This window comes from Berghia stephanieae, chromosome 1, assembly GCF_034508935.2.
Source record: "Berghia stephanieae isolate SIO BIC M18660-M18661 chromosome 1, UCSD_Bste_1.3, whole genome shotgun sequence".
Classification (NCBI taxonomy): domain Eukaryota; kingdom Metazoa; phylum Mollusca; class Gastropoda; order Nudibranchia; family Aeolidiidae; genus Berghia; species Berghia stephanieae.
This window is the reverse complement of record NC_088360.1, coordinates 41,861,928-41,884,724: the sequence shown is the minus strand read 5'-3', so window position 1 is coordinate 41,884,724 and position 22,797 is coordinate 41,861,928. Positions and strand designations below refer to the sequence as shown.

Sequence of the window (22,797 nt, the reverse complement as noted above, 5' to 3'; positions counted from 1 at the left end):
TGAAAATGCATAATATAATGTTGAGTGTCAAACAAAAGAGGAAGATCTAAATAATCTTTATTATTAGATTAGTGGTAGATTATTCTGCTGATTTGTTTTTGTCTCAGTTTATACCAAGAGAAAATGCTACTCTTTCCATGCCAAAAAATTTGTTTGAGAAGTGAAAATGTTAAGATATTTGATGGTGATTGATAAGCAGAAGTAATAATTACAATCATCTAAAATATTTTGGCATTTGCAAAGGGGGAATATAACTGCTCATTTTCCCCCCAGATGAACTGGACAGTTACATGTATCAAACTGTTGGTCACCATGCAATAGATTTGTATGCAGAGGCCATGGATCTTCCCCTCTACATTCGTACCATCAAAGGGTCAAGCCTATCCATAGGACGGGATTATTTGCCACAGGAAGGTGATGAAGTTGAGGACCTCTACCAGCTTTTAACGCAAATCAAGGCATGACTTGTTTTGTTCTCAATCTATGGAATACACCCCCTCCCCCCCCCCCTAATATTTCTCTTATATTTTTTGTTGTTATTGTTAATTGTTATTTTACTATTCTTACTTTATCTACTATTTTCAAAATTCTGTTGGTTTTATTTGCCTAGTAAGAAATAGAAGGAATTTAATTTTTCTTAGACTAAATAATAATAATTATAATAATAATAGACTATTCTAGAGCGCACGATATCCTCAACAATGAGGCTCTTAGCACTTTAAATTACATCAACACAAAACAGTATAGAAAGTATAAGCATCAAAACAGAAATGTTTCAAGGGTTTCTTGAAAACAGACAATGATTTGGATTCTCAGGTGCTCTGTGGAATGGTGTTCCATACAGACGGATCAAAATAAGAAAAGTACCATGTACGAATCTCAAACTAAGAACATTGATGATTTGCTCTTGGAATCTACATCTGTTCCCGATTTGAACCAATTCTCCTTTGTCTCTCTTTTTCTTTGGTTCCTTAATTTGTAATTCTAGAACTGTTTGACTATCAAATTCTCTTCTTTTTTTACTGATATGATCTAATTTTGGTTGAAAGTGCTGTAAAACACTTAAAAACCAACAAAACAAACTCCAATGCCGCTGCATGACCTAGGGAATGAGTTTGAAAGTTCTAACACAGGAGTTCAAGGATATTCTTCTTCTTCTTCTTCTTCTTCTTCTTCTTCTTCTTATATTTTTATTTTATTTTTTTTTTCTTATTATTATTATTATTATTATTATTATTATTATTATTATTATTATTATTATTATTATTATTATTATTATTATTATTATTATTATTATTATTATTAGTATTATTATTATTATTATTTTTATTATTATTATTATTATTATTATTATTATTATTATTATTATTATTATTATTATTATTAGTATTATTATCCCCGTCCACTAATCTCATCTATATTCCTTCTTATCAAAATGTATTCTGTTTTTTACAATGATTTGTTCTCAAATATAAATATTTGACTTTAAGAATTATCATTGTGGTCAGGATATCATTATGTGCCAAAATCTATTTTAGTAAAACTGGATCTGTTCCGGATAAAAAAGATTCTTGAACTTGACTTATCCATTGTAAAACACATTCAACACATTATGTAAAACACTGCATATTTAATTAAGAAAGATTTCAAAATTGTCAAAGTTTTTAATCCGTACTCCCTGAAAACTCTTTTTTCATCATTTAGATTTTTTAGGATTGATTAGTGTAATTCGCTTTTTAAAAAATAATATTCCAAATTATCTCCAAGTTTTTTTTTGTTTGAAATTGTAGCATTGATTTTTGTATTGAAAAGGCACCTAGAGCTGTCTGGATATGGAATAGACACGGTAAAAATGATTCACTTTATTGTTATTATTATTATTATTATTATTATTATTATTATTATTATTATTATTATTATTATTATTATTATTATTATTATTATGATTATTATTGTTATTATTATTATTTTATTACTATTATTATTAATATAACTATTTTATTTATTTTAGCAAGGATAATTAGGATGCCTTTTGGTATTTTTGCTATTCTCTCTACTACAATCGGGTTTTTCCGTAAAACCAAATGGGTATGATAATATTAAAAATAGTATTTTTAGAATTATTATTAAAATTCATACTTATTATCATGAACATGTTTAGATGTTTAAAAGCACCTCAAGGGAGAGTAGTTTTCCATGTGCAACATAATTAATTACTATTTTCCTATTTTAAAAAAATCTTCCAGTTAGAGAAGGATATAGATGCTGTGAGTGTTGGAGCCATCATGTCTGATTACCAAAGAGTGCGTGTTGAAAATGTGTAAGGGGTTTTCTTTGTTAACGCTGTTTATAAGAGCACATAGGAGGAATTTCATATAATCTTGATAATCATTGCTTCTCAAATTCTTTTCCTTAAAGACTTTTTCTGGCCATCGAATGCCACTTACCTTTTTTAAAAATAGCTTTAGTCACTCTGCCATTTCCTATCCCCCACCCCCTTCCCTTTCTCTTTTCTTACTTGTGCCATGTCTTTGCCTTTTATTATACATATTACAGCCTCAGGTAAGATATTCTGGGTGGGGTTTCTGACTTCCCATAGTGCGAAGGGAGGTACTCACTGTATCTTCTATCCCCCTATATATGTTTTCCACGATGCTGTCTGTCTTTGTCTTGGGATGAGATTACTTGGTTTTGTCCTGGCCCTGGCTGGATACTCTAACTTAGAGGGAAACAATCAAATGTATAGTTAGAGTTTTGGAAAATGATATTTTTTTAACTTGTAAATTATCTCTCTGTTTTGCACTGCTTTACGTTTTGTTTACATATTATATGTGATTTCTAAACATTTGAGTGTATTCCTCTTAGTGGGGACCTGTGCTTGTGTCTGAATGAGACTTTTCGGTGATCTCAAACTAAGTACTTTGATAGTGTGTTCTTGGAATCTACATCTGTTTCCTATTTGGACCAATTCCTCTTTGTCTTATCTTTTCTTTGGTGCTTTTATTGTATTTCTAGGAGTTTTTGCTATCCCAATTTCTTCCTTTTTACTGGCGCTGATATGACCTTTATGTATTGCAAGCGCCGTAAAACCATGAAAAACAAAAAAAAACAAAAACAAGTAAGATATTAACTTTACTGAGCTTTTTTACTTGCTCACATCCCTTGGTTTCAAAGTCTAAATCACCATTCAAGCGTAAACTAACAAAGCTGGATTTCATTTTGTTAAATTTGGCCGGTCTTTCAGGTTTTCTCGTAAATTTTCAATAATGATCAGGCACAAAGCATTTCTCATGTACCTCCTGCTTTCCTCATACCAGTATTGTCTTCCTTTAGCTTTTTACAAATTATATTTAAAACTAAATTGTGCTTGTATGACAGAGGAGGATAATGGTGACTTGTTGTCTCATGGTGTTTTTTGTCAAGATGATTTACATGATCATCTATTTTGTGCAATATCCACTAAACGTGTTCAAAGCATTTACAAGGGATGCCTGGCCAACTGCAACCCTTTGCATGCAGGATGAGACGTGACGCCTGTTAGGGGATGATATTACAATTTTTATTGTGACAGAGGCATCGTTGTTGGGGGTCATTTTACACCTGAGTACAGTAAGAGAATGTGAGTAAAGAGTTTTTCCAAGGACTCAACTTTGTGCTACTGAGTATGGGACTCAAACCCAGAACCTTCCGATTTGAAGGTGAGTGTCATTCCACAAGACCACACAAATTGAAATTTATAGTCAAAAATAGCGGATTGGAATTAAGTTTTTATGTTTTATAGGGGATAGTGAACATAGTTTCTTTAAGACACAAAAAACTAAAATTCACATTTCGCCATCTTGACAAAATATCGTTTTGAGGCAGTGGGTCACAATTTTTCCATGATTACCACATTTCTCAACTGTTCATGTATTATCCTACACTATCTCTTAAACAATAGGGAATCGATTTTCTCTGTTAAGATAATGAAAATGTTGCTGTTTGAAGCTCGAAGGACAAATAAAGATAAGTATTGAATTGTAAGCGTCAATTTATTAGACGAAGACAGATACAGTACCTGTCTTCGTCTAATAAATTGAAGCTTACAATTCAATACTTGTCTTTATGTTTTCTGTTTAGATACCAAAATAAGACAATATTACATGCTTTGATTTGATGTTAATTCTTAAGCTAAGCATATAAATTTTCTTTTGTGCTTCAATACCTCTTCTTCATTATTCAACACTGGTTTTTGTTCCTTTCATGTTTTTTTTTTCTTTTTTTCTCATTTTTTCTTCCCTCACTCCTCCCCCTCCACCCCCCCACCCTTTTTTTTTTTTAGGTGCCAGCGGCTTGGTCTAAGAGTGTTAGCATTTTTGTGGAGGCGGAACCAAAAAGAATTGTTGAGGGAGATGATTGACTGTGGCTTGAAGGCTATTATTATCAAAGTTGCTGCTATGGGTAATCGACTTGCAATCTCTCTTTTATTGGATAGTTTCAGGCTGTCGTTGATTATTCTTTCAATTTAAACTTTTGATAAAGTTTACCAAATTCTTTTTTTTTTTTTAATTTAGATTTACCAGTACGTGAATTACCCCCCCCCCCCCCCCCCCCACAGCCGTTTATTACACTAGAAATCTTTCACTTTAGTTTTCTACCGCCTCACCCCCCAATGGGAAAGACCCACCGTCGATGACGGGGAGACCACCGTGTGGTTACGTCATAACAGATGTCCAGAACATGAAAACTGGCCTATATTTATCCCTGCAGGTAGAATGCACCGCTTGGATTTCATTGTCAGTCAGGCTATAGGACAGATTTCGTAAAATCGTTCATTTTTACACTGCAATTGCTGACCATACACTTCTTCTATATTTTTCTATTTTATATGGATATAACGGCCACATTTTCATCTTCAAGACGCAATTATTTTCATTGATATCAAGAAATGGTGAGTATACTTTATTCTCTCTTGAAAAATGTATATTTTTCTATTTAAAATTAACCTGAAAAATATTTTTAATTGTTTAAAAAATTCAAATTGATGTTATCTGAGTTTTGTTACCCTAACACATGGTAGCAGATATAAGAGTAATAATCTACTTTTAATATAGCATTTATTTCAATGATTTGTAATGACCGGTTTCTGCACAATGAATGTGTAAACACATCTTGTCTAATTCTTTGTTGGCTAACAAAATAGTCCCGTATTCAGACAAACTCCTGAGACATAAGAACACGAGTCCAATTGTGATGATAACGTTATTGTTGTTGTTGTTTTATGGTGATGATGATGATGATGATGTTGATGATGATAGCGCAGTAATAGTAGTAATCGTAGTAGTAGTAGTAGTAGTAGTAGTAGTAGTAGTAGTAGTAGTAGTAGTAGTAGTAGTAGTAGTAGTAGTAGTAGTAGTAGTAATAGTAGTAGTAGTAGTAGTAGTAGTAGTAGTAGTAGTAGTAGTAGTAGTAGTAGTACACACACACACTCAGAGAGAGAGAGAGAGAGAGAGGGGGGGGGGGAGCGTGTGTGTGTGTGTGTGTGTATATAAAACTCATGTACGCACATTTTTAGCACGGAACGATTTTTATTGCTTATTCAGTCAAGTTCTCTTGATTTCTCTGTGAAAATTGAACTTTGAACCTATAACTTTCACACCGATTTGCCATTCCGTCTTCACGATTCGCACCTTCCCTCGATATTCTTCTACCTCGCCCATTGGTACATTCAACGGGCGTGGGAAAAGAGGGTAGATAGATATATTATGACATCAAAAAGCGATGTGATCAAAGGTGGCGGATGATTGTGTAACATCAAAAGCCCGGTGGACTGCGCTACAAGGCCGAAGTTTCGAGGGGATATGTGATTTGAGTGGGAGGGGCTTATTTGAATTTGCCGATGACCGACTGGTGGACGATTGAAATTATAATTGTCCTTTTTCAGCAGCCAATTGGAAATAAGTAATTGTAAACATCTGATTGGCGCTCCATGGATAGAAATCAGTTTGGAGGTCATGGGATGAAATTGCTGGAGAGATGGAATAAATTTGATATGAATTGAACTTAATTTGGGGCGTTGTCTAGGTGTCAAATAAGACTCTCGCAGACCGGTGATAAATCATTTTTTTTGGCCGCAAATGATACAGTAAACTTCTTTCTCTATCTTATTTTTGCTAAAAATATTTCAGAGTGGGTATATAGGCGGATTCCATTTTGAATAACGCGCATTTAGAACTATATTTTAAAGGAAAATTATTACGTTATTATTATTAGCAGGCATCTAGGCGATCACTATCGTATTATTACTAACAATCAATAATATTATTATAACTCTTATAATTACAATTATTATTATTATTATTATCATCATCATCATCATCATCATCATCATCATCATCATCATCATCATCATCAATAATAACTAATGTGTTTTTTTTCTTTACTCAGATGAATGGTCATACTGAAAACAAGCATTGTCTCAATGCAAATGGACTCTGTCGAATAAGCTGTGAAAGGGCTCAAATGAGATAGGTGGTTAAAAAACATTTCATGCAAACTGCTCTAGAATTAGGAAGTTATTCCACCAGTGAAAAAAAAAGAAAACAGAACGTTGGTTAATTAGATGCTGTTTCTGTGAAATGTAACAATCAGCTGTTCCTTACAATAATCGTGAGGTTTTACGTATGTTAATAAAAAGTATAAAATGTGTTAAGATCTATCTAGACGTCTATACAAAGTTCAAAGGAATACTTATAACTTATCTTTACCTATGATTGTCAATTTATTTTAAAATAACAGTTCATTTTGATTATCTGATCATTAATCCTCCCCCCCCCCTTCCCATCTTTTTCAATGCGTTTATCACAATTTTTTATTGTCAAAAAATGGATATTATTTATTTTTTACTATTATCATTATTAATAATAATAATAATAATAATAATAATAATAATATTATTATTATTATTATTATTATTATTATTATTATTATTAGAGAGAGAGAGAGAGAGTGTGTGTGTGTGTGTGTGTGTGTATAAGTGTGTGTGTGTGTGTGTGTGTTGGTGTACATAAAACTAATTTATGCAACGTTTTACCACGAAACAATTTTCATTTTACCACCTCAGTTTTAATCTCTCATCAGTTCTCTCTGACAATTGAACTTTGAACCTATAACTTTAACACAGCTACGTCATTTCATCTTCACGATTCGCACCTCATCGCGATATTCTTTATGTTGACTCGTGGTACAGTCAACGGGGTTGAGAGACGAAGATAGATATTGAGTGACATCATCAAGAGCGATGTGATCAAAGCTGGTGGATGTTTGTGTAACATCAAAGACCTGTGACTGGTCTACAAGGCCTATCATATTCGTGGGTATGTGTGATTTGAGTAGGAGGAGCTTTCTTGACTTTGCTGATGACCGAGTGGTGGACAATTGAAATTAGAATTGTCCTTATTCAGCAGCCAATTGGAAATGGGCAATTGTAAAAAGCTGATTGGACGCTCCATGACAAGAAAGCAGTTTGAGGGACTTGAAAGGAAATTGTCGGAGAGCGTGGAGTGGGGAGGAGTAAATTATATTGAATGAATTGATAGTAATTTGGGGCGTTGGGAAGTTAAATAAAACTCTCGGAAGCAGGTGATGAGTCAATTCTTTGGCCGCAAATGATTCAGTAAAATTCTTTATTCTTTCTTTCTTTCTATTTTTTATTTCCTTTCTGTCAGAGTGGACATATAAAGGCGAATTCCAATTTTTTTTTTAAACGGGCATTTAGAACGATATTTTAAAGAGAAATTATTGCGTTTTACCAAAATTAGCAGGCGTTTAGATAGCCACTACATTATTTTCATGAAAATGATCATTATCATCATCATCATCATCATTATTATTATTATTATTATTATTATTATTATATTATTATTATTATTATTATTATTATTATTATTATTATGATTGTAGTTATTATCGTCATTATTATTATTATTATTATTATTATTATTATTATTATTATTATTATTTATTATAGTTTAGATCTATACAAACGTCAAAGGAATGTATATGACATATCTTTTCCTTAGAATTGTCAATTGCCATTACTAAAACCAGTTCGTTTTGATCATTTGATCAACAAACCCCTACAATTCGGTGATTACGCATTTTTTTATTGCTGTCAAAAAAGGATATTGCTGTACAGGTGAGCGGATATCTCAACAATGCTTCATTACAAAACGACTTTGATTATATATTTCTACTCTGTAAATATTGATGATTATTGCAGTATTTCTCATTTATTTGTATAAACTCAGATAACTATGTAATTTTTGATTATATCGTTTGAAGTAATTAAAATTTCTGACCCATTTTTATGGTTATTTCCTATAAAATTTAATCCCAAATGATCTACTTAAATTATATCAAATAAAAGTATGTAGATCACTAGTTATGACTCTAAAATATCTTATTGCAACATCTAATAGCATCTTTACTACGCCACTTTGAACTTGAGAAAAAAATCATCAAAATAGGAAAAATTGCTCAGTCTCCCTTTCGGCACAGGCCGTGACTCACCATCTGTTATGAACTAGCGTCCGGCAACATTTACCTGTCGAACTAAAGTGAACGCAGTAAACGGCTGTGCCCCCCCCCCCCCCCCCCCCCCCCCAAAAAAAAAAAAAAATATATATAAAAAGTAAAATTTAAAAAAAAATAATAATAAAAAAAATAAATAAAAAAAAAAAAAATATATATATATATTATATATATATATATATATATATATATAGAGAGAGAGAGAGAGAGAGAGAGAGAGAGAGAGAGAGAGAGAGAGAGAGAGACAGAGAGAGAGAGAGAGCTTGTTAGAAATCAAGTAGAAAAAGTTATTTTGATCACTAATATTATTTAGTATTTTGAGTTCTTTAAGACACAAACTATTTGAGTTGTTATTCAATTCTGTCTCTCATTAGGATTGTTACCAGATAAACATTTAGGAATGGAATTACAAGATATCTTTCCCCACATGGTGAAGATGGTGAGTTTTGGAGATAATAATTTTGTTCGTTTTATGCATGTTAGTCTGTTATTTTATCCACGTGTTGACTCTAATTTGATGGATGATTATTATGTATTATTTATCAAAACAAAAAAGAAAATATTTTTGATAGTTTGAGAGTTGTTTGCACATAATGTTTTGCAGAGATGTTGAATTATTGGAGCATTTTTCAATAGAATCATCTCTGTGAATTCAACCGAAACTATAAGATTAGTAAACAGCCAATTTTAAAATGTTTTTTTTTGTGTTGGCCTTTTCAGAAAGAAAGCTCTAAAGAAAATGATATTGATTGAGAGTTCTTTGCACATATTGTTATGAAAAGATGTTGAAATAATTGAACATTTTTCTTTTTGAATCATCTCTGTGAATTCAACCAAATTTATAAGAGTGGTAAACAACCAATTTTTTAAAATTTTTTTTTGGCATTTTCAGAAAGAAAAATTTGGTCTAAATGAGTGTGGAGAGGGGGGCGAATACGAGACATTTGTTTATGATTGCCCCTTATTCAAAAAGTCTATTTTGATGTGAGTAATATTTTAGAGAATGATTACATTACCCTTAATGGTACAATAAAAGTTCATATAAAGATAGATAGAAAAGAGTAGGTATGGCCTAAATGTCATTCACCAACAATTTCTTGTTTAATATTTCTGTTTTATATTTACTCTCATTATTTGATTTGTTTTTTTATATTTTACTAAATCTCTGAGATCCATTTTTTCTTTTTATATCTAGTCCTATCAAATGGACCTTTTCCATCTACATGTGACACTTCGAATTATCATATTCAATTTTTATTACTAATTGTTTACTTGGATAACAGAGAGGAAAAAGAGCAAGTAATCCATTCAGACGATGCCTTTGCACCTGTTGGATACCTTAATCTGAAAAAATGTAGATTACAAGATAAGCCAGAGGTAATCATTAAGATCTTTAAGGGATTCGTCTCAGAAATATTTCATACGAGGAAAGCATTTTTCAATCTATTCTATATTCCTTTAATCTAAGATTTCAGTATGTTAGAAATACTTATGATATTTATTTAAATACATAGATATGCTCTGTTACAAACCACAGAATTAAAAATATTAGGAATATTTTTTGTGTATAATCGGTCTTTCATGATTTAAAATTAAAAAAAAAAAGAAAGTGAGCGTTTATACAGCTCAGTATCCAGTAAATGTACTCAAAGCACTTGCATGGTCCCAGACCAATAGCAACACTAAACATACAAGATGAGATATACTGATCGGGTATTCATTATACCCCTGAGTCTGATTAGAAAATTTGAGCAGATGTCCTTTCCCAAGGGCTCAATTGAGATATTTCATTTACCAATTGAAAAAGCAATTGATGATAATCCTTTTGTTTTTATTCTCTAGCATGATGTGTCATCTTTTGTTAAAGAGATAGAGAAATATCCTATCACTACAACATCTAAATGGCTCACTAGCCAACTTGCTCATGATGATGGAAATAACTTTGAAGCTGGAATTGGTGATGTGCTGAATGTCACTGCATCACAACACATGTCAGTTGAGGATGAAGCGGGTATGCCATAAACTTTTTAAATTTTCATTGGTAATGTAAAGACTGAATTCTTATACCTGACAGTATGACAACTCTTCAACAAACAGGCATGAGGCAAGTTCGATGTAGGAATGAGATTATAAAATATTGGAAGATAATTCAGAAAATGAACTTGTGCGGCTATGTGTCTTGTGGTATAGCACTCGCTTTCAGCTTGGAAGTTCCTGGGTTTGAGCCTCGCTCTGCGCATAGTTTAGTCCTAATAGGCTCTTTAATCACATTCTCTCACCGTACTCAGGTGTAAAATGAGTCCCTGGCTGTTAACAGTGTTGTCTCTGTCCGAAAAAATTCTAATATTGCCTAAAAGGCTTCATGTCCCGCCTACATGTTAAGTGTTGCTGTTGGCCAGGGACTCCTTGTAAAGTGCTTTGAGCACGTTTGTTGGCTATTGCTTCTATATAAAAAGCTCAATTATTAAGGAAAATGATAAAAGGAACAGACACAAATCAATATATTCCCAATTGATAAATACAATAATGTATTTGAATGCAAAATCACTAGAGATTTAAACAATGATAATGCAGTTATCAAACTTTATAGAGGCAGGAAGGATGGGGTGTGTGGGGAGGGTAGAAAGAGGAGGAGACTAATTCATTGTGCAGTTAGAACGAAATGATTTTAGCGAAATATTGAATAACTAATTGAATAATTGTAGAGAATTCACAGCAATATAATTGAGATATGGAAAGAAATGTTTAGAATGGCATCAGTCTTTTAGATCTATACAGCTAGTTGTGCTGAGATGTATTCGTATAATTATGAGATGAAATTAACAATAATAAATGCCTGCTACCATTTCGATTTAATGCAAGCTGTCCAAAAATAAAAATACTTTCTGCCAAAGTTAGATTAGATCTGTTTACTCTTTCGTTACTTACAGTTTACAATAATGATTTTTTTCCAATCTGACATGAATGACTCAAAGTCATTCATGGGTCGGTTAAATGCTCTATTTTAGCTGCTGGATCTCTAACTTTGCACTAATCTGTCTCATAAATTTATGCCTTGAGGCAATTAATTGAAGTGGAACATTATTTTCCTCAAAATGTAAAAAGGAAAAATTAAGCAAGAGAGTGCTCTAAAATGATTTGTTCAAATCTTTTGTCACAGAGTTGATTCCATCATATGCAAACGATGGCAACGGTTTTTATGTGTCTGGAATAAGGGCAACCTCACAATCAATCTCAGATGTTTCACAAGCAACAATTTCAGCTTTAGATACGTTAAGAGGTAATTACAATCTAGTGACAATCTATCCAATTTCAATGAAGAATACAGACTGTTTACTTGTTTGTTAGTTGTTTTTTTCAGAGCAGAATTTTGCTGTCCTCATGTTACTGAATTGTGAAATTTTGTTGAAGAAGCAATTTGTCAGTTTGAGTGTTGCGAGTACACACAAGGAAATAGGAGAAATGCAATGATCCCATAGACATCGGAAGCAAACAACAAGAAAAAGAGAAAGAATTTTGAAATATTTGCCAAATGAATATATTTTATATGTATGTGTTGTTATTTTTGTTCTTGTCTTTTTTTTTTTTTTGGTTTACATATTATATATATTTGTGTGTGTGTTTATTTGTTCATGCTATTTTTTAAAAAATTTATTTATTTATTTGTTGTTGGGTATTTTATTAAACGGGGAGGGTGCATTGGCTTCTTTTTTTTTTTGCTTGTTTTAATATTCGAAGCTTGACAAAAAAATTTTCGAAATATCTCCTGTGTGTTACAATATTCTCAGGGTGTATTGGTGCAATGGGTCATGCAATGTCAGATGTAACTTCAGTGTCTTTGTACGTGGGAAACATGTCTAACTACACAGCCATCAACACTATTTACAAAAATTATTTTGAGATCAATCCACCAACAAGGTAGATGATATAACCGTACAAAGTTATAAATATATAATATTTTAGTGCATCGAGATATTGAGGTTGATTGAGATTTTTTTATTTATTCCAGTTGATGTATTAAAATGAATACATTTTTGTAAATATTATTATTGTTATTATTATTATTATTGTTATTATTATTATTATTATTATTATTATTATTATTATTATTATTATTATTATTATTATTATTATTATTATTACTAGTAGTAGTAGTAGTTAGTAGTATTGTTTTCATATTCAACATCTTCATTGTCACTTTTTTGTTGACATTCTTTTCATCAAAGATAAATTAGTAATAAAATTATGATTTTATTTGTTGTTTTAATTATGACAGCGATAGAATAATTCTTTTTAAATTGACCTTTTGACAATAGTTCTCATTCAAATAACTGTTGAAGTCATTATTATTTTATTGTTTTATCGTAATCCCATCCTAGGATATGTATACAGGTGTGTCTCCCACCAACAGTTCTATTTCTGTTGGATTGTGAGGGTGGCAAGATCAGCACAGAGTCAGATGATAGGAAGACAATGTACGTCCAGAGTTTGTCTCTTTGGGCCCCAGCCAATCTTGGACCTTTTAGTCAATCTATTTCAGTAAGATTTTGAAATATCCCTATTGTATCAGACATTAAGTTGATTTACCTATCTTTAATTTTGAAAATGAATTTTTTTTTTTTTTTTAATTGAGCTTTTATATAGCGCAATATCTACTAAACATGCTCAAAGCGCTTTACAAGGGACCTGTCGAACAGCAACATTTAACATTTAGGACGGGACATGATGCCTGTAAGGCGATATTATAATTTTTTCGGACAGAGACAATGCTGTTAACGGCGAGGTACTCATTTTACACCAGAGTATGATGAGAGAATTTAAGTAAAGAGACTTTTCAAAGGACTTAACTATGCGCCGAGTGAGGCTCGAACCCAGGACCTTCCGATCTGAAAGCGAGTGTCATACCACAAGACCACATAGCCGCACCAAGACCCCATAGCTGCACTGCATTTTTCAAATTTGTATATTCTACAGAAGCAAGTACAAATACCTAATAAAGAGGTGTTTTTGAAAGTATTTCATGTTTCAATTGAAACGCTAAGTAACAATGAATTACAGTTGACCTGTGTTAAAAGAATCAGTGATATCATAATTTTCTTGCAAGAAAATGGTGTAAAAATGATCTTATATTGTTGATATTGTTCCATACACTCCATGTCAAATTTTCGCCAACGAGCACAGAATTATTGGTAAATTTTAAAATGATAAAACTATTTTTTCAATATTGATATACGAGTAACTTGCAAACCTTTTTTAAAAAATTAAGGGTGTTTCTATCACCAGTTTACTCAAATGATGATTTAGAAAATCTGCTGAGACGTAGTCATAATTTTTTGGGGAAAAATATTGTAATAATTAAGCCTTGAACTATAAAAAAATACGGTGATTTAGCATTTAAAATTATATTTTTATAATTTTTTTTTTTTTTTAATTTATATTAATTGTCAATTTAATTAGCATTATTTAATTATTTACTAATATTCATATTGCCTTACATTGTCTTCATACATTACATGTTTTTTATATAAGGGAAACTTTATTCCTCGATAACTTTTGATCGTTAATGACTCAAAAGGTTTGTCTTGATCTATGTTAATCTCCACAATGCAGTAGTATAATAATTTAAATAGCTGAGTGCTTGTTAGTATTGGCCTTCATTTCTCTACAAATATTGCAGGTTCTCCACTAGGACTATAAATATAATTAAAAGGGTAAAAATTAGCAGTAAATATATTTTATCTTTGTGGCCTTTTTTTTTAAAATAAAAATACCAGAGCATAATTTATTTATGTTTATAAATGACAATAACTTGTAAAAGTAGAGATATCTGTTTATTTGTTTTGCTTGTTTTTAATAAGTACATGTCTATTGAATTAATTCTTTTTTCATTTTTCAGCTGAACGAGAAAATATGGGCATCGGGTACAACAGCTCTTGTTCCATCCACTCTGAAATTGATTGATGCAGGGGTCAAAGTCCAGAGCAGAGTCGCCCTCAATCACCTTTTGGAGAAGTTTTATGGGGTATGGCCATACTGTGTCGTGGGGAATTCCCCTCTCATTTATTGTTACATCACAAAACGAGACCATATCCCTGTGGCAAGGAGAGAGTTTGAAGCAATTTTAGAAGTGAGTTATTTTATGTTTTTGTATGTGTGCGTGTGTCTGTGTGTGTGTGTGTGGTGTGAATGAATCAGTTTCATTGTCTGTGTCTAAGCGGCTATGGCTAAGAGCTCAGTCCACCTATGGGCTGGGTGTTGACATGAAAAATTACTGCCAGAGTTTGGCGTGACTTTTATTGAGAACAATCATGAGATAATAAAACAATTAAAGCAAAGTGCACACAATAGCAGTGAAGCAGTTGGCCTTTTCAACAATTATTAGGACAGTCACACATATGGTTGCAGAGATGGTTAAAGGTGTGAATTATGACAGATGAGTAGGTGAGGAGAGCCCAAATACCACATATTTTGTTACCCTATGTCAGATTTTTAAAATCATGAGATTTTATATAGTGCACGCAATATCCGCTTGACGTGTTCAGAGTGCTTTACAAGGGGTCCATAGCCAACAGAAGCACTTAACATGTAGGACGAGACATGATGCCTGTTAGGCAATATTACAATTATTTTTCTGACATAGACAACATTGTTAACGTCCAGGTACTCATTTTACACCTGAGTACAGTGAGAGATTGGGAGTAAAGAGCCTTTTCCAACAACTCAATTATGAGCTGCTCAGAGCGGGACCCTAATCCAGAACTTCCGATCCGAAGGCGAGTGTCATACAATAGGACAACATAGCCCGCTGCTTGGCATCTTATATTGGGATCAATTATCAGATTATAAAACAATTACAGCAGAACACACAACAAGCAGTGGAGCAGTCAGTCTTTTCAACCCTTATTACGACAATGACACATGTAACACGGTGGAATGAAGAGATGGCTATGGTACTTAAGCATCATTTAAGGTTTCAATTAAGACAGATGAGTAGGTGAGGAGATTCCAAACATCAGACTATTTCTCACATAATTTGTTATGTTAGTTTTTTTAATCTTGAGCTTTTACATAGCACGATATCTACTTAATGTGCTCTGAGTGGTTTGAAAGGGGTCCGAAGCCAACAGCAACACTTAAAAGGTAGGATGAGACACAGCACCTTTTAGACGTTATTACAATTTATTTCTCGACATAGACAATGCTCTTGCCAGCCAGGTACTTGAGTGTGGTGAGAGAATGTGAGTAAAGAGTTCCATCCTCGGCACTTTTGTTTGTTTGTTTTTTTTCTTTGACAAGATTATTGCCCCTCAATTTTCTCACATTGGACAACATGGGTGATTCCTGTGGACATCAGATGGTTTTATTGGATAAATTATCTAGATTCTATCAAGCAAAGCCTAAGTGTTGACATCTAAAGATTCTGGGAAGGAGGGGCGTAATTTTTCTTTTTAAATCTCTGATTTAAGATTTTAAAATGTTGGTCACAATTATATATTATTATATATGTTTAATTGTCTTTACAATAATGCGTCAACAGGAAAGTGGACCAGGAGCACTCAGCTTTACACCGACAATCCAGTATTGTGTGGTACCCAGACTGCCTCAAGGTGCTTTGGTGGAGTGGCAGGCCTATGCTTGGATGTTTACAGACTCAAATGCAGAGGGCAGACTTTGCGGTAAGTGCAAAAAGATAGTATTAAAGTATGAGAAGTTGATGTGTTTTAAAACTTCTGAAAATAATCAGCTCTCCAAGTTCCTTTCTACATCGTTTTTATAATAAATTTTAAAATATTATTTATTCTTATTTTATCTTTTTTTTTCCCTGTATGTGTATATGTGTTAAGGATTGTGTGTGTGTGTGTGTGTGTGTGTGTGTGTGTGTGTGTGTGAGTGTGTGTTTGTGTGTATGAGAGAGAGAGAGACAGAGAGAGAGTTGTGCATGGGCGTGTTGAGAGAGAGAGAGAGAGTTGTGCATGGGCGGGTTGAGAGGGAGAGAGAGAGAGAGTTGTGCATGGGCGTGTTGAGAGAGAGAGAGAGTTGTGCAGGGGCGTGTTGAGAGAGAGAGAGAGAGATTAATTCAATTCCTTTTTTTCCCTATGTCTGCAGTTACACAGTCTAAAAAGAGTTATCCCCACTGGTCAATGGAACTGGATTGTTTTTGGTTCCGAGAGCACATTTGCTGTAGAATTGAAGTTTGTAAGTCTTATGTTTACTAATTTTCATTCTTTCTTCTTCATCTTCTTCTTCTCGTATGCCTTTATATCTGGAGTCGCATTATGAAGATGACCTACTCAACTTTTTTAGTTCTTCTAGCAGGCCGAAAAGTTTTTGATTTAGAGAAGTTGCAGAGGGCTATATCTCTTCTTCTCTATTGGTTGTGTATATTCTGCATAGCTGCATTATATGCTCTGCATTTTCCTCCTCCTCACCATTTGAGCAGACTGGTGACTGTGTCAGTTTCATGGGTCGGTGCATAATGCTTTTTAAGTCTATTGTGGCCTATCCTGAGGCAGAACAGGATTACTTGTTCATGTCTGAGCATCATATGGTAATCATCTGAATGCATGGGTGTTATGTGAAGGGTCTTTCATGAACTGAATCCTTGTGAACTTGACATTTTTTATCCTCTTCCATAATGAAAGCTCATGAAAGGCAGTTAGACCTTATTTATTTATTTATTTTTGGAAACTCACATTGTTCTCTCAACCATTTCAGGTGTGAACCATCTTAAGACTCCATCCAATCTTTTCATTTCTGGGTGGGGTTCCTGACCTCCCACAGTGGGCAGGGAGGTACATACTGTGTCTTCTATTTCCCTATGTCTATTTTCCAACATGCTTTTTGTCTTTGTCTTGGAATGAGATTACTTGGTTTTGTCCTGGCCCTGGCTGAAAGGGAAACAGTCAAATTTATAGTTAGTTTTGGGAGATGATATTTTTTTCCTTGTAAATCATCTCTCCGTTGTGCACTGTATTATGTTTTGTTTGTGTACTATATATTTGTAAACATTTGAGTGCGTTTCTCTTAGTGGGGACCTGTGCTTGTGTCTGGATGAGACTTTTAGGTGATCTTAAACTAAGTACACTGATAGTGTGTTCTTAGAATCTACACCTATTCCCTATTTGAACCAATTCTCCATTGAATACTTTAATTGTAATTCTATAACTTTTTACTACCCCATTTTCTTCCTTTTTACTGGCGCTGATATGACCTTAATGCAAGCACCGTAAAACCCTTAAAAACAACAAACAAAACAAATCTTTTCATTTGTCCCTGTCGTTTGGCTATAACACATCCTAAGATACATTTTTATCGATTATTAACAAGCAAAAAAGAAAAAGCTTAAAGTTTTAAGTTTTGTCTTTGACACGAATATAGCGTACTGTATCAATCACACAATTGTTTTTCTTCATGATCTTGATACCTATTTTACAAAGGGTTATATAATAGGGGGGGTTGTTCCCGATGAATAGGTCAATTGGGAGAGCACGTGCCTCACAAGCAATAGGACTGGTATTTATCCCAGGTGCAGTTGAGATATTTTCTGACTATCCTTCCACACAACAGTGGTTGGGGAGCTGAATCTGTTAGATCAGGTGGAAAGTACTTTGCAACATATTTGTATCCTATCCAAAGGGTATCCAGCAATTGCCATAAAATGGGATAAAATCTTTGGGCCTTATGGCTCTGAAGGACTATATTTTGTTTATAATTTGTTCTCCTGTCAATTCATATTGAAAATTTAAGCCCAACAGAGGTGACTTTAGGGAGGGGGGGGGGGGGAATGGAATCAAATGAAAACAGTATGGCTTCTGAAATAACACTTGTCAGATGTGTTTAGATCACATGACTATTGGTCACAAGGGTAGGGCAGGAGTTTGGGCTTCAATATAAGCTAATAAAATAATTTTACCTCACATGACGCTTGCATGGTTGAGTTGGACACCCTCGATAAGGTCCTTTATATACACAAGACCGTGTTCTTCCCTGTGTCTGTAGCTTTAAGTTGCTTTCTAACTTTTGGATCGGACACTAGTTTATCCTGAAAATTAATAAATCACACTCCCCGTTCTCATTGATCTTTATAATCTTCAGGCTCCAGCACGCCAGATGAAATCAACCTACAGGAAGTTTCCAGTACTTTGCTATTAGAATACAGTAAGGCAATGCAAAAAAAGAGAATTAAAACCAAAGCCAATCGAGGTCTGGCCAAGATCTTTTATCTGGTTGATAAATTCTCCTACAGAGATCTTGTAAAATGTAAGTTTATGTGTGTGTATGTGTATCTGAAAATCTAAGAAAAGATTGAAAGCAAAAAGAGGGCTTGTGTTGGGGGGGGGGGGGGGGGGGAGGGATCCTTCCCAATATCTCATCTTAAATATGTCAACCACTGAAAAAAATAAAAAATAGAAGAAAAAAACAAAACAGTACACAGTGGGCAACATAAAAACTTTTTTTATTTTTTAAATTTTCGGTGGTGATGTTCTACATTTTTAAGCATCGTCCTTGTGCTCAAAATTTTTTTTGTTTATTTTGTTTAATGATAGTCTTATCACTAAAGGTGGCAATATTGTCCTGAAATTGATACTTTTTTTTTTTCGACATTAAAATATGTGCTTCATTTGAAATTGGCCTTTATAGAAATAGGCTTTTTATTTGTCTTTGCATAGACATAACATAGGAAAGAAGTAATGCCCAACAGGGCCGATCATTTTTGCAGTTTGCTAGAAATCAGTTTGAGATAGAGAGAGAGAGCGAGAGAGAGAGAGAGAGAGAGAGAGAGAGAGAGAGAGAGAGAGAGAGAGAGAGAGAGAGAGAGAGAGAGAGAGAGAGAGAGAGGGGGGGGGGGGGGAATTTGGCTTCTTTCCATGCAGCCATTAATCAGGATGAATATTTTTTAAAACATTGGCCGTTAACATATCAAGATACGTACCGTGCATGAAATCCAATTGGTTATGTATTTTTTCCTTTCAAGTACAATTAAGATAAAGATGATTTTTAAAATTATCTCCAAATTAGATAATATCGATTTCATCGCATTTAATACAAAATTTTATTGAAACCAAAACAAGCATTCAATATTCATTCGTAAAAAGTAAAAAGAGAAGAAAAAAAAAAACCCAGTTTCTTTGGACAACCACTAAAACACACCCCCTTGTTACCGAGACTCCATCCCAGTTACCTCGCTGTCTCGCGTGAGGAAAGAAGTTTGTTGTGGTCAAAATTGACACTTGCGCATGTAAATCTATTTTTTTTTAAAGGTAACCATAGCTAAAATATCTTTTAAAATTAAATAAATAAAATAAAATTTTCAACCTTTTATCATCTATATTGTGTGCAAAGAGAGAATGAGGCAGATTTAGCTGCTGACATATTGTTATTGTTTGTGAGGTCCAAAAGACAAAAGTCCGATCAATTATCATTATAATTATAGTTATAGATGATCAATTTCGTTTCATGTCTTGCTATTGTTTCAATTTTTTTCCTCTGCCAGGTTTCTCTCAAATGACACCTGATGTGGACTATCTCAAGATTCCAATATTTTCTTTTATCCCTGTCACCAGTTTGGATACAGAGCAGCATATTCTCAATTGGTGTCAGTGAAAGCTCTTCTATGTGCATGAAAACTTTGATACATAATTTGATGCCAACCAATACATTTAAGATGTAAAGACATTAACACAATATTTTATTGACAATTATTTGTTTCTTTTTATTTATCAATCAATTTAAAGTTGTTAGATTTTGATAAATTGGAGCTCATTTTGTAACGATTTGAGAGTATCCCTTGTCGCAGATATTCTGTGTCTGTGTCAGTGTGAGTGTTTAAGGTGATTTCAGTTTAATTTTAAAGATTTTTCTGTTCTTGGATCAACCTCTGATTTTTGTTGAACCACTTCTTTGAACCGCTTTTATCCCCTGAATATGCTAACATTGCATTGCAAGGGGTCTAAATCGACAGCAACTTCAAATGCAGGACGATACAAGATGCCTGTAAGGCAATATTCCACTTATTTTTTGACAGGAAGAGCTGTTACTGGCCAGGTGTTCGTTTTACTTTTTTTTTTGGTTTTGTTTCGTTTATATTGTTTTACCGCGCTTGCAATACTTTTTAGGGCATATCAGAACAAGTAAAAGGGATAGTCAAGAATTCTAGATTTACAATTTAAAGCACTTAAGAAAAAGAAGACAGATGTTCATATCACTAGACTACAAAGCTGCACAAACCAACCTCATGAAAATCTTACTTTTAAAGGATTATGTATAGCACCCCGAAGTTTATTGTTGTCTTCTGGCACTTTCCTACTCACTTCATTTCTTGTTATTATCGACATAAGTGCCTGCTTTACTCACTTTTCTGAATTAAAAATTCACCCCAAATACCAGAGCATACTCAATGTCTCAATTGTTTCGATGTTGTTAAACGTTTGTGTTGAGAATATTGGCTATTAAGCTTAAATGCTGGCCAACTTGCGTTTGTGTGTTTTGAACCCGTGACCTCAAGAAGCCTGATTTGAAGGCTTGAAGCGACTTTATTGGGGCTAATGGATAGTTCATATGGTAGAGTCAAAATCTCCCCGGCCAGGCAGAGTTGTACCAGTAAGGTTGAGGGTTCCAGTCCCCATCGCCACCGTGAAGCTTTTATTCTCTGTTGTCTTCTGGCACTTTCCTACCCACTTCATCTCTTCCAGATAGAAGTTTTTTTTTGGTATTGCAGAAAGCTCTTCTATTTTTATTATCTACAGACGGCTCAAAGACGAGATAAAACTTTAGTTGATTGTGCGATAGTAGTAGAACCCAAATTGACCTCCCTGCCCACTATGCCACTATGGGAATGGGAGGTTTAAAAAAAAACCCACTCATCCAGGTAGGAGACCTGTATCACTTTCACAGAAATAGGATGACGAGATTCTTCTCATGAACTCAGTCCAGAGACAAATTAACCATTTTTTCATTACATACACTGTAAAATCAATAAAGTCTGAACGAAATAAACTCATGGTTACTTTTTTTATTTTCTTGTTTCAGATTCTTTACATAATATACATTGAAAAAAAAAATGATGGCAGATGGTTGCTTTTTCTGACTTTTCTATTGCACAAAGTCACTGAACACAGACGATTGAGGGCATATGAAACCATGATGAGATTTGACTACTGAGGACACACTTACAAATCATTTCCATCTCGTTTTTAAAAAAAAAATATGTATAAAAGAGAAACAACAATTTATAATGTTGTAGGATTTGAAATGGAAAAGGTCCTAGTAATGCCAAATGCCAATAGCTAAATCAGACATATCAAAAAAATAATTTTCTTTTTGAGTATTTGTGAATGCCAACCTCAATCGGGTGAACCAATGTATTGAAAATTGAACTCAAATCAAACATCAGATTTGACATATTAAATTTAAAACTCATTTCACAGTTATTAAAATTACATTCATTCTCTTTATGCATATACTACCATACAGGCTAATTTTCTTGAAAAGATTTGTGCACCCAAAAACTTTTCTTTTTTCAAAATCTCATGAGTGAAGAAAACATTTCTAAATATTGTTAAAATTTTGAAAAAAAAATTAGGGGGTGCACTAATTTTTAAAAGAAAAATGGCCCAAGTAACCCCATATTATGGTAAGTTACAATATCATCCTGTTGTTTTTAGTTCAGTTTTCATTGACTAATTCATTCCAACAGTGTATATTATAAAAATTGCGGTTGATGCCATTTTATAGGCGTTGGATATAGTTTTGGTGCTATGAGTTTTATATTTTAATTTCAATGTAAGATGCCCAGCCTCTTGCAAAATATTCTAGTACTTCAAACTAAATAACATACCACGACCCTCAGACCTCAATGCAAGATTCAATCCTAATAGAATGTGACCCCTGAAAGTTTCACACACTATTCAACCATGCGGTCACTTCGTAATTTAAAAACATATAACTATTACCATCACACCCCAAACACAAAGAAGCCCTAATTAAAACATTGAATTTAACATTTGTGTTAATCTCAATCTTTGTATTCATTTTATTAGATTATTTTTTCAGAGCCTTATTTTCTAATTTGGTTAATTATAAATATTCACTGTCGTGTACTTCTTCGGGTAAATAATACAATTTTCATTTAAATTCACATAGCCAAACTGTTTTTAAAAAACATTTTTGTTGCTTTCATGAGTTCTTGTAAAGCTCTTGGCAATACATTAGCAGAGTCACACACTT

The 22,797-nt window shown here is 33.3% G+C and overlaps 1 protein-coding gene across 1 annotated transcript in view; it reads left to right on the top strand.

Annotated features, from left to right (window-relative positions):
- LOC144974878 (uncharacterized) overlaps positions 1-21,567 on the top strand; it is a 29,084-nt gene extending 7,517 nt beyond the window's left edge. The window contains exons 3-17 of the mRNA XM_078918310.1: positions 274-458; positions 2,247-2,320; positions 4,322-4,440; positions 8,946-9,010; positions 9,464-9,555; positions 9,855-9,948; positions 10,414-10,582; positions 11,732-11,851; positions 12,360-12,489; positions 12,951-13,110; positions 14,468-14,698; positions 16,109-16,247; positions 16,678-16,767; positions 18,667-18,831; positions 20,066-21,567. Coding sequence (XP_078774436.1) covers positions 274-458; positions 2,247-2,320; positions 4,322-4,440; positions 8,946-9,010; positions 9,464-9,555; positions 9,855-9,948; positions 10,414-10,582; positions 11,732-11,851; positions 12,360-12,489; positions 12,951-13,110; positions 14,468-14,698; positions 16,109-16,247; positions 16,678-16,767; positions 18,667-18,831; positions 20,066-20,175 — 1,943 coding nt within the window. The 3' untranslated portion in view covers positions 20,176-21,567. The remainder of the gene's footprint in view (positions 1-273; positions 459-2,246; positions 2,321-4,321; positions 4,441-8,945; positions 9,011-9,463; positions 9,556-9,854; positions 9,949-10,413; positions 10,583-11,731; positions 11,852-12,359; positions 12,490-12,950; positions 13,111-14,467; positions 14,699-16,108; positions 16,248-16,677; positions 16,768-18,666; positions 18,832-20,065) is intronic.
- Positions 21,568-22,797: the final 1,230 nt, after the last annotated feature.